The sequence below is a fragment of the Atheta coriaria genome, unplaced genomic scaffold, assembly GCF_025399875.1.
Source record: "Atheta coriaria isolate IRGN ID8LTWV9N9 unplaced genomic scaffold, Caltech_Dcor_3.1 hic_scaffold_7_pilon, whole genome shotgun sequence".
Lineage (NCBI taxonomy): Eukaryota > Metazoa > Arthropoda > Insecta > Coleoptera > Staphylinidae > Dalotia > Dalotia coriaria.
The window spans coordinates 2,419,805-2,437,809 of record NW_027045449.1 but is presented as its reverse complement, the minus strand read 5'-3'; the positions used below and the strand labels follow the sequence as shown (position 1 = coordinate 2,437,809).

Here is an 18,005-nt window from a genome sequence, read left to right as displayed (position 1 = left end):
AGATCTGGCAAAAAGTAGCAAAACGTTTACTAGACAAGCGCCAAATTTAAAATTTGTGCATTGTGCAGAGATATTTAAAACAAAAATCACATTTTAAACCGTTTTCAGTTGTGAAGCTGAAGTTTATTTTATTTTTATAAATCTCTAATGAAATATGAGTGAGATGAAGATAAAATTGTTCATGCTTTTCTCCATACACGCCGGTAACAGATGCCCATGACCCTCATAATCTCGTTTTCATGTGTCGTGTATTCACACAGTTCACGAAATGCAAAACGCTCTTTGTTTGAATAACTAGATTATAATTTATTTTGACATAATTTATATTAAGTGCAGTTAAGAGCAATTCTCTGTACAGATATTACCTACATAATTGTGAGCTAATTGAGTGAGTATATATTTATTTAAATAAAAACATGTCAAACTAATAGAAGTTATATTGTGATAATATTTATTTTATACACGAGTGTTTCTTCAGGATTTCGAAAGAATTTCAAGGAAATATAACAAAATGTTGCCAAAAACATTCGTTAAAGGTTTCCACAATGAAAACGATGTAAAAATGATGAAATATCAACCTTTTGGAAAGACTGGAATGCAAGTTTCTCGTTTATCCTTAGGTTGCGGTGGATTTTGTAACATTTATGGGTAAATAATTAAATTGTTTTTCTTATTACAAAGTAAAATAATGGATTCTTTTTGATTTGTGTGAAATACAGTGAATTTACGCTAGAACAATGTAAGGAAACTGTTCTGCAAGGACTGAAGTCTGGAATTAATTACATCGACACTGGCCCATGGTATGGACAGGGTGTTTCAGAAACAATCCTTGGAAAAGTAAAATAAAACTAAAAATCTCAAAAACTAAATTTATACCTTCGTATTTTTTATTTCCTTAGTGTTTGGATGGAATTCCACGTGAAGCATATTACGTAGCAACAAAAATCGGCCGTTATGAAAAGGATCCTCGAAAAATGTTCGATTTTTCACCGGAGAAAACCCGCGAAAGCTTGGAAACCAGCTTAAAGAAGTTGAATGTAGATTACATTGACGTTATACAAGTATAAACTGAATTATTCATGTTTAAAAATAATTTATTACTAATATTCTGTTTAATTTTTCCAAATTTTAAGATGCACGACATTGAATTTGCGCCATCAATTGATTACCTCATCAATGAAACACTACCAGTGCTCCTAGAAGCGAAAAAAGCAGGAAAAGTTAAATTAATCGGGGTTACAGGATATCCAGTATCCACATTAGCAGAATTTGTTCGTAAATGCCCAGAAATTGATATGATTTTGAGCTATTCTCGGTTGACACTCTTCGAGCAAGAGTTGCATACATTCCAGGATGATTTTATGGTTATTTTGTATAAATATAACCTTAATTTATATCTATTAACATAAATTTTGTGTTTTTGTTTAAGAACGTGGCAGTTGTCAATGCTGCTGTGTTGGGAATGGGATTATTAACTTCCAGTGGTCCACAAAGTTGGCATCCAGCTCATCAGTGCATAAAAGAAGCTTGTAAAGGAGCTGCTGATTACTGTCAAGTAATAACAATTTATAAATATCTTGAAATAACAATGTTTTACTTATTTCTTTGCGTTTTGTTATTATTTTTTTTTGTAGAAAAATGATGTGGATATTTCCAAATTAGCTTTGTCATTCGCATTCGATAACTATGGAGATACCGTTCTCAACGGTATGAACAACCCGGAATTATTGAAGTCTAGTTTGAAGGTGCTTCAAGAAGGTTTGACACCCAAAGAGTTACAGATTCAAGCAGACATTAAGAAAATGTATGATATTTTTAAATATTATTTATTGTTAATATTAATATGAATGAATTTTTAGGTATTTTGATCCATTGTCCATCAGAAACTGGGAAAATGTTGAAATTAATGCATTTAAGAAGTTTTTAGAGTAATAATTATGTGTAATTCATATGAATATTATTATAACCATTATAAACTGCCTGTATTTGAAATAAAATGAAAATTAAATAATTTTTAAGTGTTTTTTTATTATTATTATTATAATCTTAGTGTGAAAAAGAACCTAGAGAACTGCGACTGGTTACTGGACTGCTGGACGACTCAGGCATGACTGAGCGCAAAACACAGTGCGCGCTGTCCTTTTATACCTGTGGGCGACCCGCAAAAAGTGGTGGGGGTAGGCGCGCTGCGCAATCATTGGTTGATCTGCTGCACGCACGTGCTCCCCGGACACGGGCTCCTTCCCCCACCCCATTTTCCGCATTTGCCAAGAGGTATGATAGAAAAACCACGTAACTTTAGTTTTGACTCCCGACAATGGTGCATTTAAGCCTTTTAAACTATTTTAAACTTCATAATATTACATCGCTGAGCGTGTTTGCTAAAGCACACTGCAATTGCAAAAATCTATTTCAGGAATGTCACGGCGCAGACAGATCTTTGACCGTGAGTACATAACATTGCACAATATTACCGTATGTATTATGTAATAATATCAAAATGTATTTTTGGAATGTTGTGGATTGCATGACTTGCTTGTTAATAAAGAGTACTCTAATATAACTCTAGGCATTTTCCATTAGCATCAACATTAAAGTGTCTCACTTCCTCACTAGCCCTGACCCTATCGGTGCACGAAGCAATCGCTGACACCGCGGATATGAGCTTCATGAAATGCGAAACGCCCATTAATAGATTAGCTTGATTAGTTTGTATTTAAATACGAGTTAAGCGCAAATAGTGAGCAGTTGTTTGCTAATAAACGTTGAGTGCTGTTTAGTGTTTCTATAACTGCTTCATAGTTGTAAGTATAGCGTTATTTTAAAGACATTTATTGACTAAAACGAAAAAATAAGAAAAAAATCATAATTTTGTTATTATTAAAGCAATGAAATGCTATTTCACTGTTTAAATTAGAAAATTGAACAGAAAAACATTAAAAAACAATGTAAATTTTCAGTTTTTTGCCAAAATGTTGCCACCTACGTTTGTAAAAGGATTCCACGATGAAGAAGCCGTTAAAAAAATGAAATATAAGACTTTTGGTCAAACAGGAATGACTGTTTCTCGCTTGGGTATGGGTGGTGCTGTGTTTTCGGATCTTTTTGGGTACATAATCACAAAAAATGTAAAATTCTAATTTTTAAACCATAATTTCTTATTTATACAGTGCTTTCACGTTTGAAGAGTCCAAAAACACGCTTTTATTAGCACTAAAATCAGGCATTAATTATATTGACACGGCACCATGGTATGGACAAGGTGTTTCAGAAACAACTATTGGCAAAGTAATATAAGTCTAAATAGTTATACAGTAGGCAACCCTTTATACATTTTTTATTTATACACAGGCTCTAGAAGGTGTTCCACGTGAAGCATACTACATCGCAACGAAAGTCTGTCGTTATGAAAGGGATCCAAAGAAAATGTTTGATTTCTCAGCAGAGAAAACTCGTCAAAGCTTCGAGGAGAGTTTAAAACGATTAAAACTTGATTACGTCGACGTTTTACAAGTAAATACACAAATGAAATTGTAATTATTATTGGTATATTATTTAATTCTATTAAATTATTTAAGATTCATGATATGGATTTTGCCCCATCTATTGATTACCTCCTCAAAGAAACATGGCCGGTGCTTATGGAATTCAAACGTCAAGGAAAAGCTAGGTTTATTGGTGTTACAGGATATACTTTATCAAAATTAGCGGAATTTGTTGGGAAATGTGGTGAAATCGACACGGTTTTAAATTATGGTCGAATGACACTTCATGAACAAGCATATGTTCAGTATAAAGATAATTTTAAGGTTAGATTTCAATTTTTGGTTAGAATATAACCTCAATTTATCAAAAATAAAACACAAATTTTATTCTCTTTTTTGTTTTGTTTTGTTTAGAATTTGGGCATTTTGAATGGCGCTGTGTTGGCGATGGGATTATTCACTAATAATGGTCCACAGAGTTGGCATCCAGCTGATGCAGAAATCAGAGCTGCTGCTAAAGGAGCTATTGAATATTGCCAGGTAAAAAAATAATCTAATATTAATATGAATCATTTTTTTGTTGACTATTTCATTAATTTTAGAAAAATGACGTTGATATTGCTAAATTAGCATTGGCATTTTCATTTGAAAATTACGGAGATGTTGTTCTCAACGGAATGAATACTCCGTAATTATTGACGTCTACTTTAAATGTCCTTCTAGATGGTTTAACACCGAAAGAAAAACAGGTTCAAGCAGATATTAAGAAAGTGTAAGATATTTAATATTTACGGCCAATATTATCTATTATATATTAATTTTGAAATTTAAATTATATTTGATTGATGATTTTTTAGATATTTTGATCCATTGACCAATCGCAACTGGGAACACGTTGAAATCGCAGAGTGGAAAAAGCAAATCGCGGCATAATTTTTTATTATAATATAATATTATTAAGTCATAAACTATGGCATAAATATTACTTTGTATTATTTTTCTCTCTTTAATTAAGTTAATATAATCACCGTGGAAAAACTAGCATTTTAATGATGGAAGTAGAAAATATTTATTTTTTTATTTACATTTTATAACGTGTGATGTTACCATTTATTTTTAATTTGATCTTGCAGTACACAGTTACGAAGAAGTGTTAAAAACTTAGAGTAATAAGCAACATGTCACTGAAAAATGTCACTAAAACAAAAAAAGGCATATTAAACATAAATTGTAACACCACACGATAATATTTGCCGTGATTTACTAAGAAATCGTTCCCAAATATGCCCCCACTTCATATATCTCTAATTTTCATCAACATTTTAAGAGAAATTTAATTACAATAATGCAATTTTTATCGCTTTATTTGTTTTTTGACTTCTGAGTACTCATGAGATGAATTCTCGCAAATCTCGTCACATTCCAATCAATTCAAACTGCCGATAGCTACACATTTTGCGCGTCAGTAATAGGAACATCCTCCACGCGCCGAAATAATATAATCAAGTGTCTACTTAAATTTTAAAATAGCATCATTTATTGATTCCGGAAATAGCATTGGATTTCTGAGAGTTTTAAGCACACAGTTTAACACTTGTAGTTAATTGGTTAACCCCAATTGCATTTATTCTCAAAATTTTAAGATAGAGGTCTTCTTATGTTATAATAAAACTGTTGCTAGGTAGATAGATAGGGATATCGTAAAATCTTTATATTAATGTGTAACGATGAGCAATATTTTAATTTTTATCAAGTATTATCTAGAATATTTTTAGAGACATGACATCGATGGTAATATTTGAAATATTGTTGTAATTATGATCCCAACATCCCTACAAACTGCAATGCAAATTTCTATAACTTAAGCACGATTTTTCAGTTAATTTGTTGAAGTGCACGTTGCGTTACAACAAAATCATTTAAATATAACACAAGTGAATACAACTGAGCGACGCGGAATTCATATTTATACTTCAGGAAATATTTACCAGCATTTTTACTATTAATTGAGTTTATAACCAGAAATAATAGAATCAATAAATTTCTCGAGATTTGATATTTAAGTAAACACTTTGTAACAATTGCTCTAATGAATGCTATTGCGTTTCTTCTTCAATGCGAAATATTTAAATGCAGCACTAAAAAATGAATTTGTTTACATAATATTTGAATGACCTCTTATATAATACGCCAAACGATGTTATGTTGAACAAAACAATTAAGTGCACACGCGGCTGCAAGTCGAGTGAGTGATCGAGTTGTTGCTCTGGTCTAGTCTAGACGAAAATTAACAACCATTATTTATATCGGTGATGTGCATAAACAAACAAAAAAACAACCAAACAACTATTAGCAGCTAAAAATACCACAAATGTCATACATTTAAAAGAAATTAATGAATTCCAAATAAGTTAAGGAATTTTCAATTCACATACCACATTATTAATCATTTTAGTCCACAAAATAAAATAATAATTATAAATAATAACATGGCTTTTGTTATACATTTGCATAATGATTCATGTGGTTTTCTTGTTCTGCATTGCATCTTGCATAATTTAAATTACGCAACATCCAAAAATTCGCGCGTGTTACATAAAAGTAAAAAGTGACACGAGCGAGTATAATATGTATATGACCACGACCCTCATTCATTGCTTGATTCGGCGACCATGGAAAAACGAGTCATGTTGTCTTTTGAAAGTTTACCGAGCACAGCACAAGGACCAAGTACAAGAACACCGCAAGCCAATTTCGTGGTGATTAAAATTAAACTAAACCAGTTCTGGTCGTCTCAGTGTTTGACATTTTTTTTGTAACAATTTAGGAAACTAGAAGAAGTAGTAACACTACTAGCAGTTTAATCTGAACTTGAGAAAAGAACATTTCTTCCGGGGCTGTTGATTAATTACATGCAGATTTCACAAGGCAACCATATTTTAATTTAGGTTTCGGAGCGCTTCGTGTCATCTATATATATATATATATAAATGAATTGCTGTTCGTTAGTCTCGCTAAAACTCGAGAACGGCTGAACGGATTTATCTTATCTTGGTCTTGAATTATTCGTGGAGGTCTAGGGAGGGTTTAAAAGGTGAGAAAAATTCGAATAACTGCCGGGAAAATCCTCAAAACAGCTCTTTTCTATAGAATAAGATTTGACATTGAGATTCAATCATAGTTATAGTTAAATAGTTGAATTCGAGATGGCGCGCTGAAGTGCATTATTGACAAAACTTTATATAATTAATTTCTTTAAATTAAAATTGCTAATCTTATTGATAGAATTGACTCTTGCTACGAGTATGTCTAGAACAAGAGAGTAAAAACGAATTACATTTTTATTAAACACTGCCGGAACGAAGTCGCGGGCAACAGCTAGTAATTGTATAAAAATTGGTTAATAATTGAATTTGTGCAATTTTAATCAAAAAAACAAAACATTAAGATATATTTACCCATGAAAAAAACACTGCATATTTCAATGTGATTTTTCATAGAATTAGATTGTATTAAAAAATTATCAAATATTTACCGATTAATCGAAAAAGATTTTACCTGCAATGATTTTCAAACATTGTTCAGAATAATAATCGTCTACATTAAATATTCAGTCAAAATGTCGGTCTTTTCCAAACAAAATATTCGGCTTTTCAGACAGTCGCCAAACTCATAGAATGCACAAGTCTAGTTTGCATGAAAAATATATTGCGTTGTATAGATTTTTCAGACAACCGTCTCGAACGCCAACAATACTTGTTTATTCTGTGATTTCATCAGCAAATATTATTTAGGAAATAGAGCGCACATTTCTACGAATTATGACACATTTTTATTATTGGCGCGTGCATGCTGATAGGAAGAAAAATTGTTATGAGAAGGAAAACGCAACCCGCATGAATAAATTTACGAATAATTATACAAACAACGCGAATTCGCGGCGATGTGTCCCACCCACCCACATCAAAGCACAAAACAATAAGAATATATTAATCCTTAATCCTTAATTCTTTCTAAATCTCTCTCAACAAATTAGTTGACCAATCGTGCTTAAGTTATAGATATTTGCAGTGCAATTTGTAGGGATGTTGGGTTGCATAACTACAACAATAGTTCAAAGGTTACATAATTACAAGAAATTAAATTATGTATTACTCACCGCACAGTGAGCTTTAGGTGACTTTATCACGAATAAATTAATATGTAGATTTAAAGGCAAACTTGTATTATAAATTTATCAAAAATTTTCCAACAAATCGGGAAAGATTTTACTTGTAATACTTCCAAAACATCATTCAGAGTAATAATCACCCACATTATTTAGACAATTAGCCAAAATTTAAAAAAAAAAAACGTGTGCACAAATCTAGTTTGTATGAAACCTATATTGCATTGTAAAGATTTTCAAAACACTCGCTTCAAAAACAAAATAGAATGCGGTTATCAAGAATTACAACTAATAGGTACCCGCCACGAGGAAGAAAATGCAAAATCGCGTGAAAATCCATGCGAACAAACGCAGATTCCGCGCGGATTCGCATCATTTCGTCATTCACGCCACCAGTATAAATTCGCTGGGTGTGAGATTGTTCGGTTTGGTTCAGTTGTGCAGTTTGCCCGCGATCGTACACGCGAATTACCTCCTGCCGATTTCAATATACGAGTACACCAAAAAAAGTGTGCAGCAAATGTGTGCAACACAACTGAATAAAATATTACCATCAAAATTCGTGGATTTCGTGTTTAAAAATCAAATTGTGCGCAAATGTGAATTTTAATCCAACGTTAAAATAAAATAAAATAACATCAAGTAAGTGCCCAACACATAATTACTTATTTTTAGTTCGTTGTTGAATTATTTGGTAGTTAAACAAGTTATAAAAGTTAAGAATAAGTACAAAAAGTTGTTGTGTGAATAATTTTGAATAGAAACACGTGTAGCGTTTAGCAGAATCATTAACACGTTTAGTGTTTAGTTGACTTTAGAATTATTTACTCTGTAATTATCATTTACATTAGTTTATTATATAATTTTAGACTTTGCTAACTTGCGGTGACTGTGTTGGTGTTACAAATGAAAAGTTATAGTTATTAATTAATTACTCGAAAACTAATAAACTTATAACAACAATTGTTTCGCTAATCTATGGAGTATTAAATTCTGAATCTATCAAGGTAAAAATTTTGATATTATCAGTGTTTTATCAAAAGTTATCAGACAATTTATGATGAAAATAAAAATTTACACATAAATATAATTTTATTTGTTTATAACTTTTTGTGCAATAATGCTATTAATATAATTTTAACATAGGTAAATGTAGAATTTAACTGGTAATCTATTAATGTAAAAATAATAATTTTCCGTAAATTAGTTTTTGCGTAATTGAATAATTACTAAACAATTTCAAAAATTTTATCTATAAAATGCAAATAAGCTATTTTTATATTTAATTCATTGCAGATAATAGCTGATAAATAAATTATTGAGTACATTTCAGCCAAATTTGATGAGTTATTCTATGTCAATAAATCACACCAATCAATAGAATTTTAAATTGATACATCGTAAATTGCACAAACAAAATTGATTTTCGTGCGTAAATCCAACTTTTTCTTCTTTTTAATTACAATTTCTTGACTTGATTTATTTATGTATTTATTTATGTGTAATCATAATCATGTGCAGTGATACGGAGCGTGCACTTGAAAACCGTGTCAGATAATAATGTGTCTATTTCTGTATGTGTGTCGAATGCAAAATGCGCGCAACGCCGGCGCCGTCAGCAGCCATTAATATAATAACGAACGAAAGTGTTGACCTTTGCACCCGCAAACTTTTTTCCGTGCGTTTTGGCCTTTTCACGCACGAGATTTGATAAAAATACATAATTGGAGATGTGTAGCGATGCAGCGTGATTTGTAATTACCGCTTTTAACAGCTTTGACATTTAATTTGATAAAGGTCAATGATTTTTTCGAGTATCAAGATGAAAAAATTACACAAATTAAAAAATTTCATACTTACATAACTTTTTGGTACTTAATTAAGTATAAAATATAAAAGAATTTGAATTTTTGTTCCTAGGGAGCGAAAAAACCTAAAATTTTAATCAAAAAATTAAAAATTTTATTTTATTGTTTTGTTTGCCACACGTAAATCCACTCATGTTGTATCCACGCATGATTTTGATGAAATTCTCACGTAAACAAGATTTCGGTGTCCATTACACTCGGAACCTAATCCGCACAATCAAGTAATAACACGTGCCGCGCTTGGAATTTAAATTTCACATAATTAGCGCGTCAATTTAACGAATATTTAATTGCCGCACATTAAAATAATCATGTCAAAATATAAATCACATACAAAACTTGTTTTCGTCCACAGTTTTAAAAACTATAACGTTTATATTCCAGAATGATTCATAAATGCATACCTGTCATGCTATTCCTCGCGATTTGTTTGGTTTTCGTCACAATGGCGGACACTGAAACAAATCCACAGGTTACAATCGATCAAGGAACATTACGTGGACAGTATAAGATGTCAAGAGCTGGAAAGCAGTTTGCTAGTTTCACGAAAATCCCGTTTGCGAAACCACCTGTGGGCGATCTGCGATTTAAGGTTGCGCGTTTATTATTATGTTTGGTGTATGTTTGGTTGCCTATAGTTTACGATAATATTTATATTAAATAAAGGGGATATATTAAATGCACTTTAGTTAAAATACAATCCACTTGAACAGCCGCACTTAAGTTTTCATACTTTGCACTAAGAAATTCATATTATGCACTATAGATTGTATAACTTATATTTTAATACAATGCACATATATATTCAGGTTTAAGCTTAAATTTGCTTTAAATCAACTTTTTAAATTGAAACTTTATAATTTGTGGTGGTTAGGTAGGGTACCTTGTTTGGTATTATTTGTGGGGCGGTCGGGGGGTTGGGGTGGTCGGGGGTTGGGGGTGGTGGTTAGGTAGGCTACCTTGTTTGGTATTATTTGTGGGGCAGTCGGGGGTAGTGGTGAGGGGGTGGTCGGGGAGTTGGGGAGTGGTGGTAAGGTAAGCTACCTTGTTTGGTATTATTTGTGGGGCGGTCGGGGGGTTGGGGGTGGTGGTTAGGTAGGCTACCTTGTTTGGTATTATTTGTGGGGGTCGGGGGTGGTGGTTAGGTAGGCTCCCTTGTTTGGTATTATTTGTGGGGCAGTCGGGGGTAGTGGTGAGGGGGTGGTCGGGGAGTTGGGGAGTGGTGGTAAGGTAAGCTACCTTGTTTGGTATTATTTGTGGGGCGGTCGGGGGGTTGGGGGTGGTGGTTAGGTAGGCTCCCTTGTTTGGTATTATTTGTGGGGTGGTTGGGGGTTGGGGGGAGGAGGTGGTTGGCGGTTGGGGGTTGGGGGTGGTGGTTAGGTAGGCTACCTTGTTTGGTATTATTTGAGAGGCGGTGGGGGTGTGATAGAAGGGGCCGGCTAAGAGTACGGCACGTACTTAATACTACAAGTTTTATAAGTGCAAAGTATTAATTTCATAGTGGAAAGCATTTTATTCAAGTGGAATTCATTTTTCAAAGTGCAAATATTTATTTTTAAGTTCAGTTCTGTATTTTTAAGTGCAAACATTAATTATAAGTGCATTTAATGAATTGACAAGTTAAAAATCGAAAAAATAAAGTTCGTTTAATTACATGCCTTAAATAAATATTTTATTTTGGGATATTTTATTATAGTCACCGGAGCCTGCCGAGGGTTGGACGGGTGTTTATGATGCCACCCAAAAAGTACCGAAATGTATACAGAAAGATTATCTGTCATACACCAAACCGGAAGTTGAAGGCGTCGAGGACTGTTTGTTTATAAATGTATTCACACCAAAAGTAAATATTTGATTTTTTTATAAATTTAGTTAAAAACGTTTAAATTTTGATTTTTTTTGCCTTTAGACTGCTTTGGAAAGTAAAAAGAAAGACAAATTACTTCCGGTTATGGTTTTTATTCATTATGGAGGAAATTTTGCGGGGACATCACAACCAGAACGTTCAGGACCTGAATTTTTCATGGATAGACAAGTGCTTATGGTTTCTTTTAATTACCGATTAGGAATTTTCGGTAAAATAACAAAATTATATCAAAAATTAATTTTTAATTTTTTTAAATTAATTTTTAGGATTCTTCAGTACTTTAAACGATGATTCCCCTGGTAATTACGCAGCAAAAGATCAAGTCCTCGCATTAAAATGGGTACAAGCTAACATCGAACACTTTGGAGGCGATAAAAACCAAGTTACCATTTTTGGCCAAAGCGCAGGCGCAGGAGCAACACATCACTTAATGTTAAGTCCATCAGGAAAAGGACTTTTCCAGCGAGTGATCAGTGAAAGTGGAACTGCGATGTGCCTCTGGGCAAAACCACTAAACATGCTTCAAAAATTAATCTATCCAGCAACAGGACAAATTCTAGGATGTGATCCTTCAAATACAACATCCTTGGTGCAATGCATGCGTGAAATCGACGCTAAAGTATTATTAAACTCAGATATTCATTTAAAAGTAAGTTTTTAAACTCAAAACTCCTCAAAATAGAAAAAGTAATTTTTAAAGCATAATTTTTAGCATTTTTATCGTGATCCATTGGTTATCTACACATACGTAACCGAAACCCGTACCGAAAAGAACCCGGAACCGTTCTTGGAACGTGATCCCGCTGAAATTATCATGAGTGGCGATTTTCAAAAGGTACCATGGATTCTAGGCACAGTTGAAAATGAAGGTGCGCTCAAAGCAGGTCCTAATTTCATTTCCAAAAACATTCGTGAAGAATACACCGCACGGTTTGACGAATTGGGTTTGAAAGATATGTTGTTGGATGCCAGTGTGCTACCGGATCAAATTCAAGCATTTTGGATGAAAATGAAACAATTTTATTTGAATTCGGAAATCTTTGACTTTGAGGATGAACATAGCATCGAGGGATTTACAAATGTAAGTATAAAGTAAAAAAATTGAATTTAACCTCAAAAATTTCAGTGTTAAACTTTTTGTTGTTGAATTTAACCTCAAATAATTCAAATTTATAGATGTATGGTGATAGATGGTTTAGTTACGGTATTTATCAAGCTGCTCTGTTGCATTCGATGCAAAACCACAACAATATTTGGTTTTACAATTTTAATTTCACCGGAAGTGTCAGTTTTGCCAATTCAGTATTTGTTCGTGACACAGAAGACACGTTAGATTATAATTTCGGTAAGAATTTTTAACAACACTCAGATTTAAAGCACAGTGCAGTCTCGTTTTAACGTTACTAACGTTAATTAACGTTATTAATATTTTTATTGTTTTTAATTATTTTTTTATTTATTTAGGTGTTTCACACTGTGACGAACTTCTGTACTTATTTAATTCGCCGGAATTATTCCCGGAATACAAGATGACGCCAACCGAATTACAACTGAGCAAGATTATGATTACTTTATGGACCAATTTTGCCATTACCGGGTTAGTAACGTCATAAAACCATAAAATAATCATTAATTAATTAATCATTTAATTTGATCGATTTATTTATTGTAATTTTTTATTTATTTTTTTGTATGTTTTTATGTTTAGAAAACCACATCAACAGTGGCAGCCATTACCAAACATTTGTGACCCCCAAGCAACAAATAAAGATTTGCATTATCTGGATATCAGAGGCCCTGATAATTTAGTCCTGCGAAATGATTATCGTCGCAGTCGGATGGAGTTCTGGACTAATTCGGGTGTCTTTCAAAATGTGCCTGGCATACAATGACAATTACTAATTAGTACTATGTGTACTTTTATACACTTAACCTTTTTTTCTACTTAATTACATTACCAATTACTTAATTAATGCTTAGTTGCAGTTAAATGATTAAAAAACTTAGTTTAATCGTTCTGTTCATGATATATGTACGCTTATTAATTAAATAATAAAATTTTGGCTAAAAAAATGTAATATTTCTTGGAATTAAACCAAAATCAACAACTTTAGTTGATTGTCACCTCAAAATTTATGAACAAACTACTGATTTGGTTTCTGCGTGTAAAAAAATTAATTTGCAATTAAATTGCGCACGGACTATGAATTTAATGGTTTTAATTATATTTTTTGGCCAGGTAATGAATCCTACTGATTAAGTTGCGCAAATTTGTGGTCAAGATTAAATGTCGTCATATACTACGCAAAACTATCAACATTAATTTAATTTTTTGATCACTGATAATTTTTTTCAATGATAATGAATAGAAAATATCTTCTAAACTAAAAGCGCTAGAATCCAACAAATAGCAGATTATGAACGATTGGAAAATTCCCTATTAGTTAAGAGTTCCAAATTATTTAATTTCACAGAGTAAAAGATCGCAAAATGCGACAAAAAGTGCTAAAAAGTGACATTTTTCAATTTTTGACCATTTTATTCAATCGCGAATATCTCGTAAACTAAAAGAGATAATTAAGATCCGATTGCAGCGTCTTAATCTACGAACTATTCTCTATCAGATAGGATAGTTAAAACGTAGATCCGAGAGATGAAATTTTAATTCTTAAGAAAAAATTGCCAAGGGGGGGTGCTTGATACTTTTTTTCGACAATTTTCAATAATTAATATCTCTTAAACTAAAAGCGATAGCAACCAACAAATTGCTGATTCTGAAAGATTGGAAAATTCTCTTTCAGATAAAAATATAAAATAACTATATTTCCTACAATAAAAGGGTGAAAAACGTGACTAAAAGTGCTAAAAAGTGACATTTTTCAATTTTTTGCCATTTTTTTCAATCGCGTATATCTCGTAAACTAAAAGAGATAATTAAGATCCGATCGCAGCGTCTTAATCTACGAACTATTCTCTATCAGATAGGATAGTTAAAACGTAAATCCGAGAGATGAAATTTTAATTCTTAAGAAAAAATTGCCAAGGGGGGGTGCTTGATACTTTTTTTCGACGATTTTCAATAATTAATATCTCTTAAACTAAAAGCGATAGCAACCAACAAATTGCTGATTCTGAAAGATTGGAAAATTCTCTTTCAGATAAAAATATAAAATAACTATATTTCCTACAATAAAAGGTTGAAAAACGTGACTAAAAGTGCTAAAAAGTGACATTTTTCAATTTTTGGCCATTTTTTTCAATCGCGTATATCTCGTAAACTAAAAGAGATAATTAAGATCCGATCGCAGCGTCTTAATCTACGAACTATTCTCTATCAGATAGGATAGTTAAAACGTAAATCCGAGAGATGAAATTTTAATTCTTAAGAAAAAATTGCCAAGGGGGGGTGCTTGATACTTTTTTTCGACGATTTTCAATAATTAATATCTCTTAAACTAAACGCGATAGCAACCAACAAATTGCTGATTCTGAAAGATTGGAAAATTCTCTTTCAGATAAAAATATAAAATAACTATATTTTGTACAATAAAAGGGTGAAAAACGTGACTAAAAGTGCTAAAAAGTGACATTTTTCAACTTTTGGCCATTTGTTTCAATCGCGTATATCTCGTAAACTAAAAGAGATACCTAATTAAGATCCGATCGCAGCGTCTTAATCTACGAACTATTCTCTATCAGATAGGATGGTTAAAACGTAAATCCGAGAGATGAAATTTTAATTCTTAAGAAAAAATTGCCAAGGGGGGGTGCTTGATACTTTTTTTCGACGATTTTCAATAATTAATATCTCTTAAACTAAACGCGATAGCAACCAACAAATTGCTGATTCTGAAAGATTGGAAAATTCTCTTTCAGATAAAAATATAAAATAACTATATTTTGTACAATAAAAGGGTGAAAAACGTGACTAAAAGTGCTAAAAAGTGACATTTTTCAACTTTTGGCCATTTGTTTCAATCGCGTATATCTCGTAAACTAAAAGAGATAATTAAGATCCGATCGCAGCGTCTTAATCTACGAACTATTCTCTATCAGATAGGATGGTTAAAACGTAAATCCGAGAGATGAAATTTTAATTCTTAAGAAAAAATTGCCAAGGGGGGGTGCTTGATACTTTTTTTCGACGATTTTCAATAATTAATATCTCTTAAACTAAAAGCGATAGCAACCAACAAATTGCTGATTCTGAAAGATTGGAAAATTCTCTTTCAGATAAAAATATAAAATAACTATATTTCCTACAATAAAAGGGTGAAAAACGTGACTAAAAGTGCTAAAAAGTGACATTTTTCAACTTTTGGCCATTTGTTTCAATCGCGTATATCTCGTAAACTAAAAGAGATAATTAAGATCCGATCGCAGCGTCTTAATCTACGAACTATTCTCTATCAGATAGGATGGTTAAAACGTAAATCCGAGAGATGAAATTTTAATTCTTAAGAAAAAATTGCCAAGGGGGGGTGCTTGATACTTTTTTTCGACGATTTTCAATAATTAATATCTCTTAAACTAAACGCGATAGCAACCAACAAATTGCTGATTCTGAAAGATTGGAAAATTCTCTATCAGATAAAAATATAAAATAATTATATTATAGTGACATTTATCAATTTTTGTCCATTTTTTTGCAATTGCGAATATCTCGTAAACTAAAAGAGACAGAACGAAGTCTGTTGGGTCCGCTAGTACTATAATAACGATCTTCAAGTATGCCAAAAACTAATGCCGATAAGTGTCGTGAATATCGACAGAAAAATATTAAATAGCTTTTACACTTCATTCCAATATTTTAATAAATAAACCCTATAATTATCTCACTCCTGATACTATTTTCGTCTGATTCTCTCAAAGTGCAGTGTTCTGGTTTCACTTCTACCGCGTGTGAATTGCGCATATGATTTTTTTTTTGTATCACAAACTCTCAATCCATGACCTTGTCGAATTTTAAACACTAACTTTGCACGTCATAATGAAAAAAAATATATACGAGTAGATGTATTTCGTTGGTAGCCTGTAAATTATTCTCAATTTTGAATGATAAAAATAAATTTAAAGTTCAAAGGTTTTTCTCCGCAAGTTTCATCTCAATAATTTACTGTTCGCTGGACTTAATGAGATTGGGACAGGTTTTTTTGCAAAGTGGTTCGTGATTCGTTCTTGAATTATTGAAGTCGAAAGAGCTAAAGGAAGGAAAAGAAGGAGTAAATTATCCAGTTACACCAGTCAGAGCAATAAATGCCTCGAAAACCTGCCAATTCCTCAGTCTTTACCAAGCAAACCAAAGTGTTACATAATATTTTTATATTTAAATAGTTATAAATTCAGTAAACAAAAATTATTCAAAATGAAGCTATTTGTTTCTTTAATATTACTTTTAACAACAATAACAGTTGTAATAACTGCTAAAAAAATGATACGTAAGTTTTTTCAACAAATTTTACGAGATTTAAAGAAACAATTAAGTGATTATTTCAAATTACGTTGTTTTAACAACGTTAACTAGACAATAAACACTTATACCGCATCTCAATAGTTAATTCAAGTTTGCTAAACATATTTTTTTACTACTTTAGATCCGACGGTAAACATTTGCCTCCGTAACGACCCGAATTTATCCGCGTGCTTTAAGGAAAACTTCAAAAAAATGCTACCACTGATGAAATCAGGAATACCGGAAATGAACATTGTTCCAATAGAACCTGTGCACGTTGAAAAGGTGCGCATGGACTTCCCGCAATCGCAGTCAGTCAAATTAACAGCAGATTTAAAAGACATGAAAGTCTGGGGCTTAGGAAGTACGATTGTTGATGATATTACAGTACAATCAATTGGGGATACTTTAACAATGAACATCGACTTAATTATTCCCAGTATTACAATGGTTAGTGATTATACTGCTGTTGGGAAGTTTCTTGTTCTGAATATTGATGCAGTGGGAAATTATACAGGAGATTTCAGTAAGTATTTTGAGTATTTTTAAATTTTTAAATAAAAACTGATATATCTATCAAATAAATAAAGAAAAGGGGATTATTTCTTTATGCTGGCAAAGCCTACACTGCCCTCTATTAAGTAAAAGTTGTAGTAATACCAAAGCAGGTTAAATGAAGCTTTAAATTAGGTTAGAATCATAAAAAACTTCAAAAAAACACCAAAAAATACTAAATTTTAACAAAAATTTCCAGGGGATCTTCACGTAAAAACAAAATGGACCTCTAAACTCTACAAAAAGAAAGACCGTGACCATCTCTCCTGGCAATGCAACATAGAACAGCTAACAATCAAAAAACTAAGCATACAATTCAACAATCTCTTCGGCAATCAAACTGAGCTCACCGATAACACCAATAAAGTCATTAATGAAAACATAGACTCTTTATATGACGAAATCAGCCCAGTAATCAAAGAAACAATCAATTCAGTAGCAACAAACATTGTAAACCATGTTTATGACTTATTCCCACTTGATGTACTCTTTCCAAAAAGTTAAAAACGTTTAAAAAAAAGTAAAAAATACAAGATGTTAATTTGTATACAGAAAAAGTGAAAATAAACTGATATTTATGACATATAATCGCTGATCGTTTATTGCATCG

The 18,005-nt window shown here is 32.1% G+C and overlaps 4 protein-coding genes and 1 long non-coding RNA gene across 7 annotated transcripts in view; 4 read left to right on the top strand and 1 right to left on the bottom strand.

Moving 5' to 3' along the window:
* The first annotated feature begins 37 nt into the window (after positions 1 to 37).
* On the top strand, positions 38 to 2,013 carry LOC135795303 (uncharacterized). The gene is made up of 8 exons (XM_065306935.1): positions 38 to 388; positions 479 to 648; positions 720 to 837; positions 900 to 1,061; positions 1,134 to 1,364; positions 1,430 to 1,555; positions 1,635 to 1,804; positions 1,860 to 2,013. Exons 2-8 carry the CDS (start codon positions 512 to 514, stop codon positions 1,930 to 1,932), a joined length of 1,017 nt encoding a protein of 338 aa, XP_065163007.1. The 5' UTR covers positions 38 to 388; positions 479 to 511; the 3' UTR covers positions 1,933 to 2,013.
* A 271-nt stretch (positions 2,014 to 2,284) lies between these two features.
* Positions 2,285 to 4,526, top strand: LOC135796144 (uncharacterized). 3 transcript variants are annotated; one of them, XM_065308053.1, is made up of 8 exons: positions 2,285 to 2,446; positions 2,961 to 3,109; positions 3,171 to 3,288; positions 3,352 to 3,513; positions 3,579 to 3,809; positions 3,900 to 4,025; positions 4,088 to 4,257; positions 4,343 to 4,526. In XM_065308053.1, exons 1-7 carry the CDS (start codon positions 2,318 to 2,320, stop codon positions 4,175 to 4,177), a joined length of 1,005 nt encoding a protein of 334 aa, XP_065164125.1. In that variant the 5' UTR covers positions 2,285 to 2,317; the 3' UTR covers positions 4,178 to 4,257; positions 4,343 to 4,526. The 3 variants fall into 3 exon arrangements, with proteins under 3 accessions (XP_065164125.1, XP_065164126.1, XP_065164128.1); XM_065308054.1 differs by having other exon boundaries at positions 2,404 to 2,475; XM_065308056.1 differs by lacking the exon at positions 2,285 to 2,446 and adding an exon at positions 2,667 to 2,804.
* Positions 4,527 to 8,076: 3,550 nt separating this feature from the next.
* Positions 8,077 to 13,461, top strand: LOC135796047 (juvenile hormone esterase-like). The gene is made up of 9 exons (XM_065307937.1): positions 8,077 to 8,295; positions 9,906 to 10,113; positions 11,218 to 11,364; positions 11,431 to 11,596; positions 11,655 to 12,037; positions 12,101 to 12,469; positions 12,565 to 12,733; positions 12,853 to 12,985; positions 13,097 to 13,461. Exons 2-9 carry the CDS (start codon positions 9,907 to 9,909, stop codon positions 13,278 to 13,280), a joined length of 1,758 nt encoding a protein of 585 aa, XP_065164009.1. The 5' UTR covers positions 8,077 to 8,295; position 9,906; the 3' UTR covers positions 13,281 to 13,461.
* Positions 11,048 to 18,005, bottom strand: part of LOC135796054 (uncharacterized) — a 32,832-nt gene continuing 25,874 nt past the window's right edge. Inside the window, exon 2 of the long non-coding RNA XR_010549223.1 lies at positions 11,048 to 11,179. This is a non-coding gene — a long non-coding RNA (uncharacterized lncRNA). The remainder of the gene's footprint in view (positions 11,180 to 18,005) is intronic.
* LOC135796051 (uncharacterized) lies at positions 16,661 to 17,983 on the top strand. Its single transcript, XM_065307946.1, has 3 exons — positions 16,661 to 16,826; positions 16,983 to 17,366; positions 17,595 to 17,983. The coding sequence occupies exons 1-3, from the start codon at positions 16,754 to 16,756 to the stop codon at positions 17,897 to 17,899; spliced, it is 762 nt and encodes a 253-aa protein (XP_065164018.1). The 5' UTR covers positions 16,661 to 16,753; the 3' UTR covers positions 17,900 to 17,983.

What these genes read in the sequence shown, in the direction of transcription:
- LOC135795303 (XM_065306935.1), top strand. Translation starts at nt 512, where the DNA reads ATGTTGCCAAAAACATTCGTTAAAGGTTTCCACAATGAAAACGATGTA. An exon ending in GGATTTTGTAACATTTATGG is followed by an intron (nt 649 to 719) that starts GTAAATAATTAA and finishes TGTGAAATACAG; the next exon opens with TGAATTTACGCTAGAACAAT. An exon ending in CAAGCAGACATTAAGAAAAT is followed by an intron (nt 1,805 to 1,859) that starts GTATGATATTTT and finishes ATGAATTTTTAG; the next exon opens with GTATTTTGATCCATTGTCCA.
- LOC135796144 (XM_065308053.1), top strand. Translation starts at nt 2,318, where the DNA reads ATGGTGCATTTAAGCCTTTTAAACTATTTTAAACTTCATAATATTACA. An exon ending in CAGAAACAACTATTGGCAAA is followed by an intron (nt 3,289 to 3,351) that starts GTAATATAAGTC and finishes ATTTATACACAG; the next exon opens with GCTCTAGAAGGTGTTCCACG. An exon ending in ATTACGTCGACGTTTTACAA is followed by an intron (nt 3,514 to 3,578) that starts GTAAATACACAA and finishes AAATTATTTAAG; the next exon opens with ATTCATGATATGGATTTTGC.
- LOC135796047 (XM_065307937.1), top strand. Translation starts at nt 9,907, where the DNA reads ATGATTCATAAATGCATACCTGTCATGCTATTCCTCGCGATTTGTTTG. An exon ending in CACGTTAGATTATAATTTCG is followed by an intron (nt 12,734 to 12,852) that starts GTAAGAATTTTT and finishes TTATTTATTTAG; the next exon opens with GTGTTTCACACTGTGACGAA. An exon ending in ACCAATTTTGCCATTACCGG is followed by an intron (nt 12,986 to 13,096) that starts GTTAGTAACGTC and finishes TTTTATGTTTAG; the next exon opens with AAAACCACATCAACAGTGGC.
- LOC135796051 (XM_065307946.1), top strand. Translation starts at nt 16,754, where the DNA reads ATGAAGCTATTTGTTTCTTTAATATTACTTTTAACAACAATAACAGTT. An exon ending in AACTGCTAAAAAAATGATAC is followed by an intron (nt 16,827 to 16,982) that starts GTAAGTTTTTTC and finishes TTACTACTTTAG; the next exon opens with ATCCGACGGTAAACATTTGC. An exon ending in AAATTATACAGGAGATTTCA is followed by an intron (nt 17,367 to 17,594) that starts GTAAGTATTTTG and finishes AAAAATTTCCAG; the next exon opens with GGGATCTTCACGTAAAAACA.